A 19,318-nucleotide genomic window follows, 5' to 3' on the forward strand; every position below is an offset into this window, starting at 1 on the left:
TACAAACCTCCCACGCCACCAGCAGAAGTTCATCATTCAACTTTGAGTCCATTTGCTTCCTTTGCCTCCGTTTCCAATTCTTAGTAAATTTTTGTACCACCTTTAGAATGCTGCTAAAAATCGATTTTTTTTTCACTTGCCATTACCATGTTCAAATTCTATGCTTTGACAGACAGCTACTTCTCTGCAAAAAGGCTTCCCTTGTTCTATAAGCCCTTGGAAAATACAAGGTATACCCAGCAGTATTTACAAAACAGAAAAAAAAAAATGAAGAAATAAGCATACTGTGCTGGCAGGGCACGTTAAAAGATTTCTTTTACTTGTAAATCCCCTTACATACGTAAAATCAAATTTGATCTATAAAAATTAAATTTGCACATGATTTTCTAGGGGATACATCTCTAATATAGAGCAAGGAGTATGGTTATTGTTTTATTAACCACTGGCAATAAAATAGAGTGGAAAAAGGAACTCGGAGTTTTAAATGCTGCTTCCTATGGCACGCAGTATATATTTCAATTTGAATATAGACTTTCTCATCAAACTGCCTGGTTCCAAATCTCAGTACTGCCCCTTACTAACTGTGTTACCTCAAGTAGATTAATGTCTCTGTGTCTCAGTTTCCACATCTGCCAAAAAAAAAAAAGATGGGACTTGGGAAGGAGGAATTATAACTAATCTATCTCATAGGATTATTATGAGGATCAATGGGATAAAGCATTAAAAGTGGTTAATGTAGGCCGGGCACGGTGGCTCATCCCAGCATGTTGGGACGCTGAGGTGGATGGATCACGTGAGGTCAGGAGTTCAAGACCAGCCTGGCCAACATGATGGAACTCCGTCTCTACTAAAAATACAAAAATTAGCCAGGCATGGTAGCAGGCGCCTATAATCCCAGCTACTTGGGAGGCTGAGGCAGGAAAATCGCTTGAACCCAGGAGGTAGAGGTTGTAGGGAGCTGAGATCATGCCACTGCACTCCAGCCTGGGTGACCAAAAAAAAAAAAAAAAAAAAAAAGAGTGGTTAATATAGTACTTGGCACATAGAAAATACCCTGTCTAGTTAGCTATTACTATAATGATTCTTAAATTTTCCCAGTTTTTACCCTTCTTTTTTTCTCCCACAGCATAAAGAAGAGCACCTTGGGAACAGCACTGTGGGACCAGACAAATCATGGTGGACATGAAGTCGTTTTTGCCTCCTGTCTTTCTGATTCCCCTCTGAGGAACATTTTCTTCCACACTCCCCACCCACATGGTTTGGGTGAAGTCAACCTCAATCCTGGGCTGTAGATAATGACACATAATCCAGACCTGGCTAATCACAATATTCTACCCCCCGCCCAAAGCAATGCATTCATAGAGGGGCACATGACCCAAGTTAGGCTACTGAGAATCTGTCCCTTGGCTTTGATGGAACAATCGGGATCTAAGAGTCCTTCTTTTGAATGGGTCAATAGATTATCAGCCTGGAGCTGTTGGTGCCCTTCTTTGTCAGACATGGGGAGAATCTTCCTGAGAATGAAGCCAGCACAGCAAAAATCAGCTGTGAGAGACAAAGAGAAACAATGCCCCGAAAACAAACATGTGCCCTTGGATCCAGCATATTACTCTGGACTTTTCAGTGACATGTGCAGAGTGTTGTAGCTTAAGCCAGCTTGGGCTGGGTTTTCTGTCACTCTCATCTAAAGGATTCTGACACATACAGATGAACTGACATGTCCTATGGCTAGAACAGAATGTGCATCTTGCTAATCTTGCTAGTGCAGAAAAGGCATGGGGAGGAGAGGTGGCCGACTTCACTGTATTCTTGGTTATGTCTTCAGCCAGTTGGGACAGCTGGGAAAACCGTTTCATCTTTCTGAGTCCTAGTGTACTTGTATGTCAAATGAGAGAGGTGAGTGAAAATCAATCTCTAAGATCCCTTTTCACTTCTAACATTCTATGAGTATCTATTATTCTTGGGTTCATTTCAGTTGCGTATACTGTGGTATAATTGGTTACTGATTCTCATATTTGCCTGCTTCCTTCTGTTTCAACTTTAAAAATATCCTATTAGACTCTCAATCTCTATATTCCAAGTGTTTATTTCTTTCCCTTCAATTTCCTTTTAACAAAAATATATTTATTTTTGTGTACTTGGACATAATGATCCCATTTTCTTCCCATTTCTATATTTTTAAATCTAATTAAGGTGATAAGCTCCTTGAGGGCTGATGCTAGAGTTTTCCTGTGGGTGTAAACATTATTTTTTTTAATTGCCAACCAAGCTGCCAGTTTTTACAGAGCAGCAGGATATGGGTTTTAAGTAATGTAAGCAGGAAATGGGTCTCCAGCCCACACAAAATAATGCAAAAGTACTGATTTTCCCCGAGACCACATCTGGCTTACTCATTTATAATTTCAGCCTGAACTGAAATTCTCCCACAGAAATGCTGCGTGACATCCATGTCTACAGAACATCAGACCAAAACTGGAGCAGTAGGTGATCATCCTGTGAATCTCACATACAGGAATAATCTGGCTATTTCAGGTTATCATACTTTTCTCTTCAGTGGTAGGATTTAGAGCCTGAGCCAACTGAATGTTAGCTTCCTATCTTCAAATGTATGGATTTTGAGTAACTCAATGGCTCTAAAATTTAGAGGGAGGGAAAGGAAGTGGATGAAATGTGGCCAAGTGACCGATCACCTGCAGATGGAACTGCCTAGGGGAAAAAGAGCTTCCCAGAAGGAATGGCACATGCAGGATGCTTTCCTGTCTGATGGCCCAGTCCATTCTCATTCATGAGGACTCTAAATATTAACAAGACGTCCATTCCAAAAGCCTTAATGGGTTCTTCTTGGCAAATAAAACGACCTGGAGGCAGTGGTTTCATAGGGCTGGCTGGTTCAGTAATTCAATGGTGCTATTAAGGGCTTGATTTCTGTCTTTCCACTTTTCCATCTACAGTGCATGCTTTGTCCTACAGCTGACTTCCCTGGGGATTGGAGGATGGCCACCAGGGTACTCGTGGCTACCGGTTTCCTTGTTCACCTGCATAGAGGGAAGGGTACTTCTGTCCTGATATTCTACGCACGAGTCTTGAATTCCCTCTCACTCAACCAGTCTAGGTTACATGTTCACATATGTGGTTGGAACATAAAATATGCTGATTGGCTTTAATTGACTGAGTGGATCCCAGCCCTGAAGTTTTCTCTGAAGCGTAGAAACCTAACCGGTATAAAAGAAAACTAAAATCTGAGTACAGTTAGGAAAGGTGAAGGGGCAGGAGTACAGTTAGGAAAGGTGAAGGGGCAGGAGTACAGTTAGGAAAGGTATCTGGGTGGGCTACCGAGAAACATCTGCTACAATCCCTGAGCAACAGCTCTAAGCAGAGGCAAGATTCCCAGCTGGGCATCCTTAGAGCAGTGCCTCTGGCTGGCTCTAGGGGCTTTCCCTCTTCAGTCATTTCACCCAAGGGTCACGTTTCCCAGTTCCAAAATCTAAGAGCTCCTGATTCACAACATAATTCCTCCAACCCCATTAGAGGATTATGGTTGGGGTGCTTGGCTCTTTGTCCCATGCTCTTGGAGGGCAGTAGCCATGTCTCGGGTATCTCCAGGGTCCTCACGCAGCACCCAGCCCACTGCTCACATGTGCACAGCACGCCATCACCAAAATCCCCCCGTGATAGAGTGACAGGAAGAGCAGGAATCCCACAAGAGCATCACTGGGCACATATCCCCATGACATTCCCAGGCCTGCTTGAGCCAAGCCATCCACCTAATACTTTCTTATTCCCTACATTTGTACATGTCAAAGAGAGAAAGAGCAAAATTTGTTGTAGTGTATATATACTCTGTTTACACTAAAGCCTGTATATTTCAAATCCTTCCCTCCTAAAAAAGGGCAAATTATGACTACTGTTAACATTCATGCCTATCATTTTATCTTATCCTTACTGATACAGGCGAAGATCCTTATATCCATTGTCAAGATGGGGAAATGGAGTCACCATGTGACTATGCGATATGCTTGAGTTACTGCTAATGGCTCTGGGATCCACAGCGAGTCAGCCAATGCTTTGGAATACAAATCTGCTATTCACAACACCTAACTCCTGCCTTTCCACCAACTGTCACTCAAGTTTCATCTCAAAATCTCCATATCAATCCCCATTTTCATGTCATCTCGATTCACACCTACCCTTGGCAAGATATCATTAGTGTCATGTGTGAATTCCACATGACTGTGGAAGGTGAGCAAATCACAGAAATAAGGAAAAAGGGAAAAAGGTTTTTGAGACTCCACTTACATTCTTTGGACATTCCCACTTCAAAGCACTTCTGGAGTCGACAGTATTGGCATCGATTCCTGGTGACTTTATTAATAACACAGTTCTTATCTCGGTGACAAGTGTAAATCATATTCTTCTGAATACTTCTGCGGAAAAAGCCCTGCAAGCAAGCAAGAAGATGAGAAAACTCAGTAAAGCAAATGAGCTTAATCAGAAATCAAAGCCAACCTTATCAATGCATTAATCGCTCTTTTTGCATAATGAAGTGATGGCAGCGGAAAAGTTAACTTACATAAACCTTAAAATCCTCGTGAGATATCAATAGCTTCTCCCTTTGTTGCAAACCCAAAAGCCCCTTTTAATCAAAACTAGACATGACCATTATTATCTTGCTAAAGGAAAATTAATTCCAAGTTGATTTACTTGGAAAACACCAGAGTTGGGTTCCCTCCAAACAGGCTTAGCTTTCCTAACTGGCTCCCTTGCTGACCAGAACAATTTCAGATGAGCCCACTACCAAGAAACCCAATATATGAGGATTTTTACCCAATAAAAGAAATTATTGGCTGGGTGCGGTGGCTCACTCCTGTAATCCCAGCACTTTGGGAGGTTGAGGCAGGAAGATCATTTGAGGTAAGGAGTTTGAGACCAGCCTGACCAACATGGTGAAACCCTGTCGCTACTAAAAAAATACAAAAATTAGCCAGGCACAGTGGCGCACGTCTGTAATCCCAGCCTTGGGAGGCTGAGGCAGGAGAATTGCATGAACCTGGGAGGCAGAGGTTGCAGTGAGCCGAGATTGTGCCACCGCACTCCAGCCTGGGTGACAGAGTGAGACTCTGTCTCAACAAGAAAGAAAAGAAAAGAAAAGAGTAGAAAAGAAAAGAAAAGAGTAGAAAAGAAAAAAGAAAAGAAAGAGAAAAAAGAAAAAAAATTATTTGCTTAATGAGAGAGTTGGTTTTCTCAAAGGAGTCTACTCTGAGTTCTTTTACATAGCTCCTCTCACAACATCTAAAATACAATTTTAAAAAACTATCCAAAATTGGAAACAAGAAATAAAAATGAGTGTCTGCCCATTTAATGGCATATTAGAGCTATGTTGTCCAACATGGTACCCATTAGTCACATGAAGTTACTTAAATCAAAATTAATGAAAAGTAAATAAAATTAAGAATTCAGTTCTTTAGTTACATTAGCTACATTTCAAATGCTCAATAGCCACATCTGGCCCATAGCTACCATATTAAACACTACATATATAGCATATTTTCATCATTGCAGAAAGCTCTATTGAGTAGATGTACTACAGCATTGACTGACAAGTCTACCTAAGTGTCATCTAACACTCACAGGAAATATAACTTTGTTTGACTTACTATTTACTATTGATTGGACCCAGATTCTATACAGACTGTAGAAAACTGGTAAATTACACTTAATTTTTGTCTAGTATAGGTGCAAAACATTTCTGACCAGATGAACAATAACCCCAAATATTATTGTTTTATTGCCCTGTAGGAAATGAACCATTTTCTATATAACTTTGCAATCTTATTCTAGTATTCTCTTTTCCTCCACTCCTTTCTCTCTTGTTTTCTATCTACCTGAATATCTTTCTCATATCTCCCTTTAAACCAGCTTTGTCATCCCACTATTCCCTTCGTCAATGAGTTAAATAAATTTTTGGCATGTGCTTACTAAATACTTGAATGAGTTTTTTGCTTTTTAACTTTTTGAAAATCACATTTTGACAAAAGAAGCAATTTACCCTGATTTTCTGTGAAACACTGATGAAATAAAGCAGACTTCAGGCTCCAGAAGCAAGGATCCCCAACTTCCTCTTTGTCTTCCCTGTTTCTACATACAGCTTTGCAGACAATGGATGATCAAGTGATGCTTGCTGAATACACAGAGGAAGGGTATACCTGCTGCCTTTTCTCTCTTCTAAATGCCTAAGAAAAACTTCCACGTCGCTATGAGTATTAGGAATGAGGAAGTCTACCTTGCCAGTTGTGATGTGGCTTACACCAACACCAGAAACTACTCTCTTGAATGTAAGAAACACGCCATCAAATGCGTTGAACAGAAACGAAGACCCACCATCTGAGTTCAACTTTCCCTGCAGTACATTAACGCTGTGGAAGCCAGAGCTAAGAACACGCAAAGCTAAAGCACATTAGCAAAGAATGCTCGTGTAACACACATTGTTTAGGATGCTTACATGGGCACCCTAGGATTTTAATGTCTAAATAAGCATATTTTTACTGGCATGGTTCAACTGTAAGCACCTGGAAATCTTGTTTAAGGTTGCAACTCCTGCCACATATCCCAGACACACACATTTTCCAAGAAAACACAGCTTATTTTTGTGCTTCTGGAGCTACAAATACGCTTAGAATCTAAAATAACAGGTTACCAATACTGTGAAATCCTCCCAGACTCTGCAGAGTGGTCACCTAAAACCATATCTTTCCCTACAAAAAATATAACTGCGGGCCACCTTCTGTTGCCAGCTGTAGAAACTCAGTTTACAGAAACCTCCATCGCTCTTCTGCCGAGAAACACTGACACGACGGAAGACACGGTCCTTTACACACGTGGGAAGAAAATGAGGTACGGACAAAGGTGACCCCCTCCATTTATTCAAAACCAAATACCCAGTTCAGCAAACACTTAGTGAGTGACCAGGAAGGAGAGAAAAACCATCTCATGATGCTCAAATGAAGGAAGACTGGAGAATTAAAGAACTTTGTATGTCACTAATTACCCAGTCAGCGTGGTTCAGTAACAATGACGGCAGAAACTAAATAGGACTTCTTGGTTTTCCAAATCAGAGTTTTGGCTGGATTTCAGGAGAAGGTCTAAGTTTCAGTAAATCATTTCCACCACGCTAGAACACTTGCTGACTAAAATATATGCTAGGAGGTATTTTTATACATGGGTTGAGTAAACAGACATGCCCTCCGAGCCAAAGAGAAGTTTGCATCGTACAAATTCTCCTCCTCCTTCATTGGTATCACGAATTGTTATATTAACCTCACTCCCTTCTGGATCACTGCTTTGAGGACCCAGTGTATGTGGCGGGTGAGGGCAGATATCCTCATACACCTAAAGTTTACTTAGCTAAGATTTCAATTGAGGTTGATTCCTCCTTTTAACACTATTTAAAGTGGAAACCATTTCTCTCTGGCTTACTTGGAAAACCAGATCAACTGTCAATATTAGAAGGTACTCATGAAATAAGAGAAACGCAAACAATACAATAATCAGATGTCATTTCACTCCTACTAGGCACTGTGTCTGCTGCAGGCCAGGAGCCCCAGCCCTCCTCACTTCGTGCTGAAAAGGGAGCTTGGCACGCATGAGACACACATCAGCACTGAGTCAAGATTTTCTGTTTGAGGAATTCAGAGAAAAAAATAAGCTTCCTATTATGTGACCGATTTAAAGCCATGGATCTGCGCCACCTAAAATTAGAACCCTCAAACTTCGTGACAAAGTTTGGGATAGTTATTGAAGCCAAGGGATGGGTAGACACATCTGGAGGAGAGGAGATTCAAAAGTTGAGCATGTACAGAGGATGAATTCAGTCCCATTTGGAGGAGCAACCTGAGAGGAGAGAGCAGAGGTAGGACAGGTCCAGCCCTGGATTAGGAGTTGAACGCCTGGGCTGCAACCTCCTCATGGTCACTAAGAGGCCTTGAGTGAGTCACAACCATGTGGGACTAAGCTCTTTCTTTCCCTGAATGAGGGGTTGGGCAGTTTACTTGTAAGGTCCTCTCTAGTCACAAATTTCTGGGATTCCAAGTGTGTCATAACACCAGGAAGTGATGAATTGGGTAGCTAGACAGTGAGACTTGGGGAGTTTCTGAGGGCAAAGAAATTGGCGAAAGAAGAGGTAGTATTTGCAGACTAAGGAAAGAGAGACCATCCACCTGCATGGGCAAGAATAGCAACTTTTGGAAACCAGCCTGGAGCTTAAAGGACACCATCATGAGGGCCTTTATATTTATCTGAGAACTGAGTCATTGCAGCACCTCAGTGAGGGCCTCAGGCAGGTATCTGTGCTGGACTGAAGTTGGAATGTTTCAATACTATCCCAAGTGATTGTGGCTAGAAGTCTTAAGATCTAGTTTTCGGCCAGGCGCGGTGGCTCAGGCCTGTAATCCCAGCACTTCGGGAGGCCAAGGTGAGTGGATCACCTGAGGGTTGGGAGTTCGAGACCAGCCTGACCAACATGGAGAAACCCCGTCTCTACTGAAAATACAAAATTAGCCAGGCGTGGTGGTGCATTCCTGTAATCCTAGCTACTCGGGAGGCTGAGGCAGGAGAATCGCCTGAACCCAGGAGGCAGAGGTTGCAGTGATCTGAGATTGTGCCATTGTACTCCAACTTGGGCAACAAGAGTGAAACTCCATCTCAAAAAGCAAGCAAACAAACAAAAAAACACCACCTGGTTTTCTGCTGCCAACTCTGGAACTGCTGACACCATAATTTTACTCTTTCATTTTCTGGGAACTTCCTTTTCTCAGCAAATCCAGGAAAATTCTATGAGGTCACTTTGGCCAGGAAGCCTTCTCTGACTGATCTAAGCCTACATGGATGCTTCCTCTCCTAGGCAACCATGGTATTTTGCTTTTCCTTCCATGTTATACCTATTCAAGGGTGATACTTAAAGTCTTAAACAATAGTACTGTCTGCTTTAGAGGTTACATAGGTAACATGGGGGAATGCCAACCTGTGGCTGGTGGCCACAGCCTCAGGGAGCCCAATAGGCATTGTGCATTTCTCCATTAAGGTGTCACAGTGCCACCAAGTGTGCCATCTTCCTTGCTGATACCTATGCCTGCCTGACAGGGGAGTAGGATAGGTATAAAGGCTGGTTCCTAGGAACCTGAGCTGACAACTTGGTGGACCCAAGGTGGCCTCCAGGCAGTGCCAAATATGACCTCCCTGAAACTAAGTCAGTATAGCTGGATGGAGGGAGGGAAGACCCAAGGCAATGGTCAGGCAGAAACTGGCAGGAAAGTGTTTCAATTTTTCAACACCTAACAAATTTTGTTGGGACACACCAGCTGAATAGCTCAGGGCTGGGACAGAACCTGACACACAGAAGATATTCAATTAATAATTGTTGACTAACAATTGTTAGTCAATTGTAATTGTAACTATAATCGTAATTGTAATTGTTGATGAAGTCCTAGCTATAACCAGAGCCAGAGTAACCATCTTGGATTATACCTTAGTTTCTTAAATATATTCCTTGAGGATGATATCATCTGTATTTAAGAAATTAAACAATAAGATTTCTCAGCTGTTAGTAGCAGACCCACTGATTTGAGTTGGAATCAGGTCAGTCAGGGCCTCCGTTGGCTAACTGTGACTTGTGCACGTTGACTATGATTTTCGTTATACATCATAGCTTCTGCTGGCTAATCATGAATTCTGTCGGTCAAACATGAGTTTTGTTGCTTAATAATGAATTCTGTTGCTTAATCCTAACTTTTGTTGGTTAATTATGACTTTTCTTTATTAACCATGGTTTGATTAGTCATGACTTCTGTTGTTTATGATAGTTAAAGCCGTTAACACAATGAACACCAATTACCGAGATCGGAAAGACAGATCTGTGTTACAAACTGAGTCAAGCATTTTCTAACCGTGGATTTTTCAACCTTCCTACGTCATGCTCTTCGACTCCTGTTATCAAAGAACTGAGGTACAACCAAAAAGGATAAAGAAAAACTCACATGGTGGAGAAGGCTATACATGCATTAGAGTCATTTGGTTCATGTATTAGCAGTAATTACGGAACGCCCATATCTGACTCAGATTACTTCTGTCTCCCTGAGGGTATGAAGTACCACTGTTCCCAGTCATCCCTATTATCTACAGTGAAGAAAGAAGCAAAAATCAAAAGGAGGGATAACTGTCTTTTTTATACCTAAATATCCTATACCCAAATACATAAAATTTATAATTTTCTCGATGGACTCATCTTAAATCACAAATCGAGAAAGGACATGGAGAAAAGTGCCTCATCTCCCTGCACTCCTGCATATTTTGATATGGAATTGGGTTAGGCCATCTTCCCTCCTCCGATACCCTCAAATTGTTGCTCTAGATTTTTTTTTTCTCCACACATGAACCCTGCTTTACCTTCTAATTTTCAGATGTTATCACACAAAATAATCTCCACTATCTTCCACAGGGGATGATTTCTGTTGGTTTAGATACTGGTCTAGTGAAGTGTCTAGTTCAGGCACATGTGGATTTGAACTGTGACTCGGCCACTTACTATCTGTATGACCTTGAGTGAGTTCTATTAAGACCTCAATTTCCCCATCTGTAAAAAAAAAAAAAAAAAAAAAAAAAGAATGACAAAGTACCTCATGAGAGAACTGTGTGTATCTAAAGAGGGAATGCATGCAAAGTGTTAGCACAATCTGGCCACAAAGCAGGCGTCCAATGAATAGCAGCTACTGTTACTGACAAACCTTCTTTCCTCAAAGCTTTTTTCTGAACAATTTCCCATATACATTCTATGTTTAAAATAAAGATCCCCAAATAGTATAGGACAGTGTCCAACCTCTAAACAATATAGGCTCTTGGGGATGGACAACTTCATGATACCAAAGGCCATCTCTATATTTAATTGTTCACTTTTTGATTCATTCACTCAATGCCAATTAGAGTAGATGTGGTAAGCTTTCTTGGAGCGTACATAAGTGGTTCCTGTCCTTTCTCAGTATAGAAGAAACAATAAGTCAAGTGAACACTATGTAAGATGCCACCAAGCAGTGTGATAAGAACTTTTATGGAAGCAGAAAGTGAAAAAGTGTCCACTGTAGTGCCTGATCCACATATTGTAGACACACAAAATATTTATTGAGCAAATAAAGGCCTTAGGAATTCAAAGGAGTTAGAAGGGAGGAAAACTGGCACTTGATCTCAGCTCTAGTGAAAAAGTAGAATTGGAAAGGCAGGCTTTCCCCCAAGAATATTATGGGTAAGCAACAGAGGTCAGGAGTAAGAAAGTGCAGGGAACAGCCAGTGGTCCACGTTGGCAGAGATGTAAATGATGGGGGGGAAGGTGTAAGATGCAGCTAGAAGATGGGGCTAATGTTTAAACAGGGGAAGATCTTAAAGGCCGTGCCAAGTGTTTACTAGAGAGACACTGTACTTGTCTGTGCAGTAGAGGGCTGAATTATATTCTGCCAGGATTGTCCGGGAAGCTGTGATTCATTGACTTCGTCACGTATCTATCTGAAGTAGATATTGAGCTCTGGGAATCAATACAAATACCTAATAGCCTGAGTCTGCCATTGGGTCTAGGCAGGAATGTAGTCCAAGAATCCTTGCTTTCTGAAATAACAGTGCAATCTGCTGACTCATATTTAATCATACATTTGCTTGTGAGAATTCATACTGTGGTGTTTTGAATGGAAGTTACTTTTTAGCCTTAGAGCCATTGACATCAGGTTTAACATGTGTGGAATGTGTCAGGATTGTTTGAAGAAAGGAACTAAGTAAAAGATTAAACAAAAATTTTTAAGGCAATTTGGCACTCTATTTAGTTGTAAAAAGCATTGGATCCGGGGAATCCATCCAAAAAGTGGTGTGGAAAGTACATCTATGTGAGCTGGGCTATTGCAGAGTTCATTTCTATCCCATGCAAAGTTCAAAAGGATCATTTCTCCTTCTGGAGCAAAAGAAGGAAAAGCATTACTTAGTCATATTTTCCTCAGTCATTAAAAGATTCTAACCTCATCTGAATAAAAAAGTAACCAAATGACCAGCCCAGGTAGTCATTCGGCCATGCAGCAGGCTGGAACTCTGTGCGGTGTGACCCCAGGCCAGTAGAAAGCTTCCAGTAATGCTCATTTCCAGCCAGTAGTAAATGCTGCCAGTAGGAGGTGAGTGTGGAATAATCCCATCACAGCTACTCTGGGAAACATGGTTTTTAAACCAGGAAACACGTTGCCTTAAACAAACAAAAAACACCCTCCGGAGTGAGTGGAAGTCCGTGCGTGACAACGTCTGAGAAGTTATTAATAGCAAAATTTGGGGCGAGAAAGAGAAAAGTGAAGACCTTTTCACCCCACTGAAAGACAATGGGTGAGAGGGAGGGAGAAAGTAGAAAAACAGCCTATTATTTTGATGACAGCGAGCTTCCTTCTATGCAGGGAGGGTGGACATAAATGTAATGAAAAGAACAGTGAACAAGTCAAGTTAGAGGGGGCCAAACTCCGGGACACAAAAAAGAAAAAGACCAAATCCATACTCCAAATGAGAAAGCTGAGTTGTCTCAAGGGCAAAAGCTCAGAGTTGTTTATTTTTGTTTTAAAAAAAAAAAAAAGGTAATAAATCCCCACCAGGACATGGTTCCAGTGCTGGGGATTTAGTAAAGGTGTAGCCGTGGCTTCTATAAGGTCTGTTAGTCTATAAGCACCTCTTGCCTGCTAACTTGGAGGGTATCTTCTGGCCTTTCACTGAGAACTTGACCATGTATTTTAGGCCTAAAGGTCTCCTTTCAATTCCCTTGGTCTAGAAGCTTCCTCAGCATACTTACTCTTACCATTAGAAAAGAAAGCCTGAATTTTGAAAATATGCATAGAAAAATGTCCTAAAAAAGGCAGAGATTACAGATTTATCAAAACATCATCACTGTGAAAGCAAATCTTTCGAGAAGAATATGATTATAATATTTTCCTGGATTTTGTCAAGTGAACCCCTGAGAGCTGAACCTCTGTTAGACCAGAGACAACAGCTCTCAATCCTTTTAATCCCCAATTAATTAAAACTCCCTGAGAATACCAATGAAAAGGTGGCCCATGTTCTTAACTGAGAACCTGAACTCACATCATCAGACATCAAGGTCTAAACTTCCAAAGTCTGTGATGTCCCAGGAAGGGCATGAAGCCAATGTATTCAGTTCACAATGTTCTTTATTTTAGAGGAACATGAGCCAGGGAAGAAATGTTACTAGGTAACGTAAACTGGAAACCAGTAGTAAGGAGAGATTACTCAGTTGGATAAAATGTCCTTTAATTTAGGTGAAAATATATCTTTTTCTATTTCCAAAACATGACCTTGGATAACATATTGTTTTAAATGACCAGGTATCATATAGGTCTGATGATCATAACCCCACTTTAATTGGTAGGCAGCAAGTCCACCAGGTTTTGTGACCAACTATCTCAAAACAAAATTTTCAGGGAGCAAGTTTCGTAAGGCAAGTAAACACTGCTAAACTGTCTTCGAAAAGTGAAGAACTGTGTTCTGGGCAGGGCATGTGACTATGCAGTCCCTCAGGGCCTTGCACCTAAGGGCCCGGAGCTTGGTTTACTGCTCTGCTGTCACTGTCCTAAAATTCAAAATAATTTTATTTTTTTATTTTATTTTTGAGACAGAATCTCACTTTGTTGCCCAGGCTGGAGTACAGTGGTACAATCTTGGCTCACTGCAACCTCCGCTTCTTGGGTTCAAGCAATGCTTGTGCCTCAGCCTTCCAAGTAGCTAGGATCACAGGCACCTGCCACCATGCCTGGCTAATTTTGTAATTTTAGAAGAGACAGGGTTTCACCATGTTGGCCAGGCTGGACTTGCACTCCTGGCCCTGAGTGATTTGCCTGCCTTGGTCTCCCACAGTGTTGGGATTACAGGTATGAGGCACTGCGCTCAGCCCTAAATACTTTTTGAATAAGAGATAAGCATTTTCATTTTGCATAAAGTCCTGCAAATTATGTAGTCAATCCAGGCTATAGAATACCATCTACAGCAAAAGTGTTCCACCTCTTTTTCCTTTATGAGGACATGGCAGTCTTGGATAGTCTCTCTTCTCTTCTGGTTGACCTAACGTCTACTTTAAAGACTGTAGATCAGACAGAATTAAGTAGTTCACTGCAAGCACACTCATTCTCCCACAGGATTCCCGTGGGACGCGTCTGAGAAAATCCACGACCTGAGTAAGAGCTAGAAAGAAAAACCTTTCAGGAGGGCTTTTATGTTTTACTACTGGGCTTTATTTCTCTAGTGGAAAAGGGACTTGGGGGTGGGGGTGCAGGGGGAGTGGGAGAAGCCAAGAGATCACAAAGATCTTCTTTGAAACTGGATAAATTTCCTTCGAAATAGCACACATATCTAGGCACGGTTTCAAGAGGATATCTAAAAGCTCATCATAAATCCCCTAGGTGTCTCTGACCACTACTTGGGAGCCACCAAAATAAAGGTGACTTAGAAAGAAGGGAAAGAGTATGAGGTTGAGTAGTTATCCAAAGGAATTTCTGTGCAGTAGGCTAAATATCATAAATATGATATCTTGGGAACTACTTTATCTCTTCTCAAGAGTTTGAATTAAGATGTGGCAGGTATGATGAGGGAAACAAAGCCTCTAAAATGGAAGATTTCGCTCTTCTCCACATGCTTTCTTTAAATCTGGTCTTGAGAATTTGAACCAACTAAAGACATCTGTTCTCTAAATTACTTGGGTCAGTTATTTTGTGCCCTTCCTTGGTGAAATCCATAGTTACCAATCTATTATCAGGATTACTCTAAGTATAACAGGGCAAGAAGCCAATGAATTTTAAGTTTTTACATTTTCAATTATTTTATTGAAAAAAAAATGCAACAAAATAGTTGCTCAGCTACAGCCCAGGAGTTGGTGGACCCCAGCTGCTTTGCACATTAATTACTAAATCTCATCTGGACCCAGATTAAATTTTCTCATCTGTACTGAAAAGGGGGGAAAAACAGTAAGCAGAAGGAGAGAGAACCAAAACATGCTCAAATATATTGAAACTCTTTACCAAAGAGCATGAATTTTAAAATCTCTTTTGGAAGTTTGGTATGCAACATTTTGCCATTAAGAAAACCAGGACATGGCTCTATCATAACATGCTGGTTGACGGCAAGGCACATCACCATGGCAATGCTGCATATTGCCTAATTCAAAGGTCTCTCACAGACCCAAATAATTATGATGTACTTGTATTGCTTTATGATGTTAAGGACCTAAGTTAGTACAGAAAAATAAATGCTTGTCTATAACTTGGTGCCTTTTTCCCAAGTCTATTTAATTTTCAGGGCCATGTTGGGATCTTCTCACTGGAATTTTTCTCACTTATACATGGTTCCATCCTGACCCTGGAATAAAAAGGAAAAAATCATAGAGTATATGAGAATGGGAGAAGGAAAGCTAGTCAGGTATTTACATTGAAGTCAAGTCTGACAACTGAAAAATAACAGAGATTTATTGGATGTAGCCTTCTGCTTCTCTTCACCACAGACACTGCCCTGACAGTGCAAAAATCTCACGAAGTTTATTGAGAAAATATTACTTAAGTTCCAGCTCTCAAAATGGATTCTGTCCTTGTATGGAAAATCTGTGGTGAGTCCAGGCTGAGGCCGGATAATGCTAAGAGTATCGACCTCTACACACTGAGATCAGAGATGAAATGGTTTAAAACCCACCTGCCCCTCAAAGTTGCTCATGCCTTTGTCCAGTCATGCTTACCCAGGCGCCCCAAACCTAGAGTGTTCTCTCTCTGCTCGGTGCCTTTCCACAGGCCCTATGACTTGAAAGTCCTTTCCTCGCTTTGTCCTTTGGCTCAGGACTGTTCATGCTCCAAGATACAGCCCCCAAGAGGGGTCAGGCTCCCACCAAGCCCCCACGACCAGCATATGCTTTTGGACCACTCACTCTACAACCGTGCAACAATCGATCTTTGTGTCTCTTTCTCCTTCAAAACAGGAGTCCTTTGCAGGCAGGGATGTAACAATCTTTTTTGTGATGAAGTAGGGCAACTTTTATAATTAAAAAATAATATTATATGGATATTCCATGTAGAAGGAGAGGGAAGAAAAGAAAGATCAGCAAAGAAACCCAAATTTAAACCAAAATACTTTATATGCAAGGAAAGGAAAAAGGAAGTGATATTTTCATTGGTAAAACTCTAATATAATAAATTCAGGCAGCAACGTTAACTTAATGATTTATCCCAAATTCCCCTCTTTCTTATTCCAAATTAGCAAAAAAATAGGCTCAAATTTCACCCACAGGCTCCTCTTTCTTGATCCTTAAAATTAAAGTAGCTATATTATGTCAGCACAGTGCCAAGATTTGAAATTAAATAGGTCCCCAATGCAAAAGAAAAAGTTCTTTTAAACAACATGAACTTGTCTGCAATTAGCACATTATAGCTTCCACCTAAGCACCATGCTATATGAAAATACACTCCTGGAGCTGCTGCTGTTTCAGAGACCTCAAGTTTTGCCCTTTCTGAAGTTGTTTTGTAGGAGAACATTTAGCAGAACACACACAATTAATTTTTTAAGTGTTACCTCTCTGCTTTTCCATTTCATATCTGACTTTAGTTGATAAAAAGAGGAACAGCCTTTTGACTACACTGGAGAGAAGGGGAAAAACAGTCTCCATAATAAAAGAGGTACCTGCCAATTAGTTAGATTGTTCTCCAGTTTTCAATTAAAGGCAGCCAAATGGATGTAGGGAGACCTGTTTTATTTTCCCTGACAGAGCCCTTATTTTTAAACTCTTAGCTTCATTTTCCAAAATTGCTGGCTTTAGACAGAAGAAACATATATCTTGAGTGAAAAGCTGTACTGTGCTTCTATTTCCTGTATCAAAATTACATTTTTCTCCTCAGTGGCTACTTCCCATCTGGCTCCACAAAGCTTTCTGCTGCCCAGGATGGGCTTGTTAACGGATGGTGGTCCCTGATGTTATAACCCACTCCAAAAGATGGGGTGTCAGATCCTGCCCCTGGGCCAGGAAGCCTCATCTAGGAGCTTTGGGGCTGTTTCGACCTAATTTTGCTTTCCTCAGGTGATCATTCCATGGAATGTCATTTGCCCTTCTCGTTTTCTCCAGAAGGACAAAAGAGATCGCTTAGGAGGGAGTGTTTATTTTGAACTCATCCAAAAGCACTTCAGTCTCTCCTGAGCGTCTGCCTGTGGATGAAATTTGGGAATCATTTTCCTTAGATGAAACAGGACTGAACATTTCCTTAGACATGGCTGGCCTTCTTCCTTGGAACACACACATATTCAAGATTGATATTTTTATTCAGAGTTTTCTCAAATGAATAATTACGAGATGTTCACAGGCAGGTGTAGGAAAAAGAGCGGGGCGGGGGTGGGGGCATAAATCATGATTAAACTACATTTAACCACCAAAGATCTGAACCACCTTTTGCTAACAGCTTAGCAGTTTTGTTTCTGTAGGATAGCAGTCCCTAGACTTTGGGGATTTGTGGGGCCAATTCCCCATACTGTCAATAATAGTTACAGCAGCTGAATAAATCCCTCCAGATTGGACCAACCACTCCCTCCAGGCTGGAAAATAAGCCTGAATCACATTATCCTGGTAACTTGAGATTTAACATATCTATAGAGGGAACACATAAAGCTTCATATATTAATTCCTATTTGTTTTCAACATCACCTGAAGTTTACTTGGTTCAGACCAAAGATGGCTACAAGAGACACATTGGAACAGAGCAAGACGCCTTAGTGAGCATTAGAATAGATCCTGTGAAAGCACCAGGCAGTGACACAAATGTAATGCTTTCATCTAGCCAAGAAAACAGAAAGGGCTTTTAGGAACCCCTCAGAAGGAGATTCTGAATTAATCTGTAATTTCAGGTTTCCAAATGGCTTTTATGAGCTTGCTTACCCAAAGTATTTCAGAACATCATCTCTTTTAATTTTTAATTTTCATCCGCGCAAAGCTCCAAAAATACACCGATCTGAATCATTGCCTCTCATCTTGTTATCTTAATGGGGGAAGGATAGAGTGTCATGCTGGCCATTCCGCATTAGGTGTCCTCATTTACAGATTGAAAAAAAAAAAAAAAGTGCCGGACATAAATTATTGAAAATCTATTGTATCAGTGTGTGTTCTGTAAGCATTCACTACCGGCAAAGCAGACAGATTATTTTTCACTTTTAATTGTGTTGATACCTTATCTGCTTTGTTGAAAGCGGAGAGTGGTAGGTGAAACCACATCACACGCTGAGGAACAGAGAAGCGATGGGGTCTATTATTTAAAGCCGAAGTAACCCATTTAGTGGACACAACGTTAACACACTTCCACAGAAGGGAAAACCTGGAGTTGCTATTTACATCTGTAATGTGTGTCTGTTACTGTGTCAAACACGACTGAGGGTAGCACAGGGCCGGGTTCCTTAAGGAAGCTGTTAGCTGACTGCATCAGGGACACCAGACACTTCACATCACCATCCCAGCACAAAGGGAGAGAATGTGTGTAACTGAGCAGGGGAACTCGTTCAGCATCCCTCCTCTCTCTCCTCTCCAAGTCTCAGGTGTGTTGTAAAGCAATGGAAATCAGAGGTCATCATAGGTATACCTGACCTAATCCTAACCTTGTCCTAATCTAAGAAAAATATTTACAGTAAGAAAAATATACTTAGATAATAAAATTAATAATCTGTGATTGGAAACTGATCGAAATAAAATTATACATAGGGATACAAGGATTATTAGAAATTCAAAATTAGCCCTTCTCCCATTGTCCCTGAAGACCATCATCAGGAAATGCACATATGTGCTGGATATATCAGAATGCAGCCAAAAAGTACCTCACCATTATCCAAATTTAAAAGACCCTTCCAAACTCAGCAACTTAGGAATTCATTTGGGTGAAGTGGCAGATGACGGCAGGGTATATACAGATAATGACTACAGAATTGTTCTGATGTAGTTTATTAAGTTGAAGACCTGTCATAACTCTAGCTTTTTGTATCCTCGGCACCAAATCCAGCACCTTGCCTGGCATTCAGTATTTGCTCACATGGATGGGTGGAAGTTTGCATGGGAGAGTGACTTCGTTTGCCAAATATCCTCTGCCAGGCCTGTAGGATGGCTGAAGTGACTTCTACTTCTACCTAAGTAGAAGTCCAAAGGGCTCTGGGCTAGTCTACTGTCTTCCTTTAATTGGCTTTAGACTCTGGGCGAACTGTTGAGTCATTTCTGTAGTTCCATTTCACAAGTCTGAAATGA

At 41.0% G+C, this 19,318-nt stretch overlaps 1 protein-coding gene across 5 annotated transcripts in view; it reads right to left on the minus strand.

The window, feature by feature from the left end:
* Positions 1 to 19,318, minus strand: part of RARB (retinoic acid receptor beta) — a 771,619-nt gene that overhangs the window by 93,072 nt on the left and 659,229 nt on the right. For all 5 annotated transcript variants that reach the window (XR_012430634.1, XM_015445023.3, XM_005545628.4 and 2 more), the window contains one exon: positions 4,297 to 4,438. Coding sequence is in view for 4 of the 5 variants with exons in the window: in XM_015445023.3 (XP_015300509.1) it covers positions 4,297 to 4,438 (142 nt within the window). In the remaining variant the exon portion in view is untranslated. The remainder of the gene's footprint in view (positions 1 to 4,296; positions 4,439 to 19,318) is intronic.

The sequence above is a fragment of the Macaca fascicularis genome, chromosome 2, assembly GCF_037993035.2.
Source record: "Macaca fascicularis isolate 582-1 chromosome 2, T2T-MFA8v1.1".
Classification (NCBI taxonomy): domain Eukaryota; kingdom Metazoa; phylum Chordata; class Mammalia; order Primates; family Cercopithecidae; genus Macaca; species Macaca fascicularis.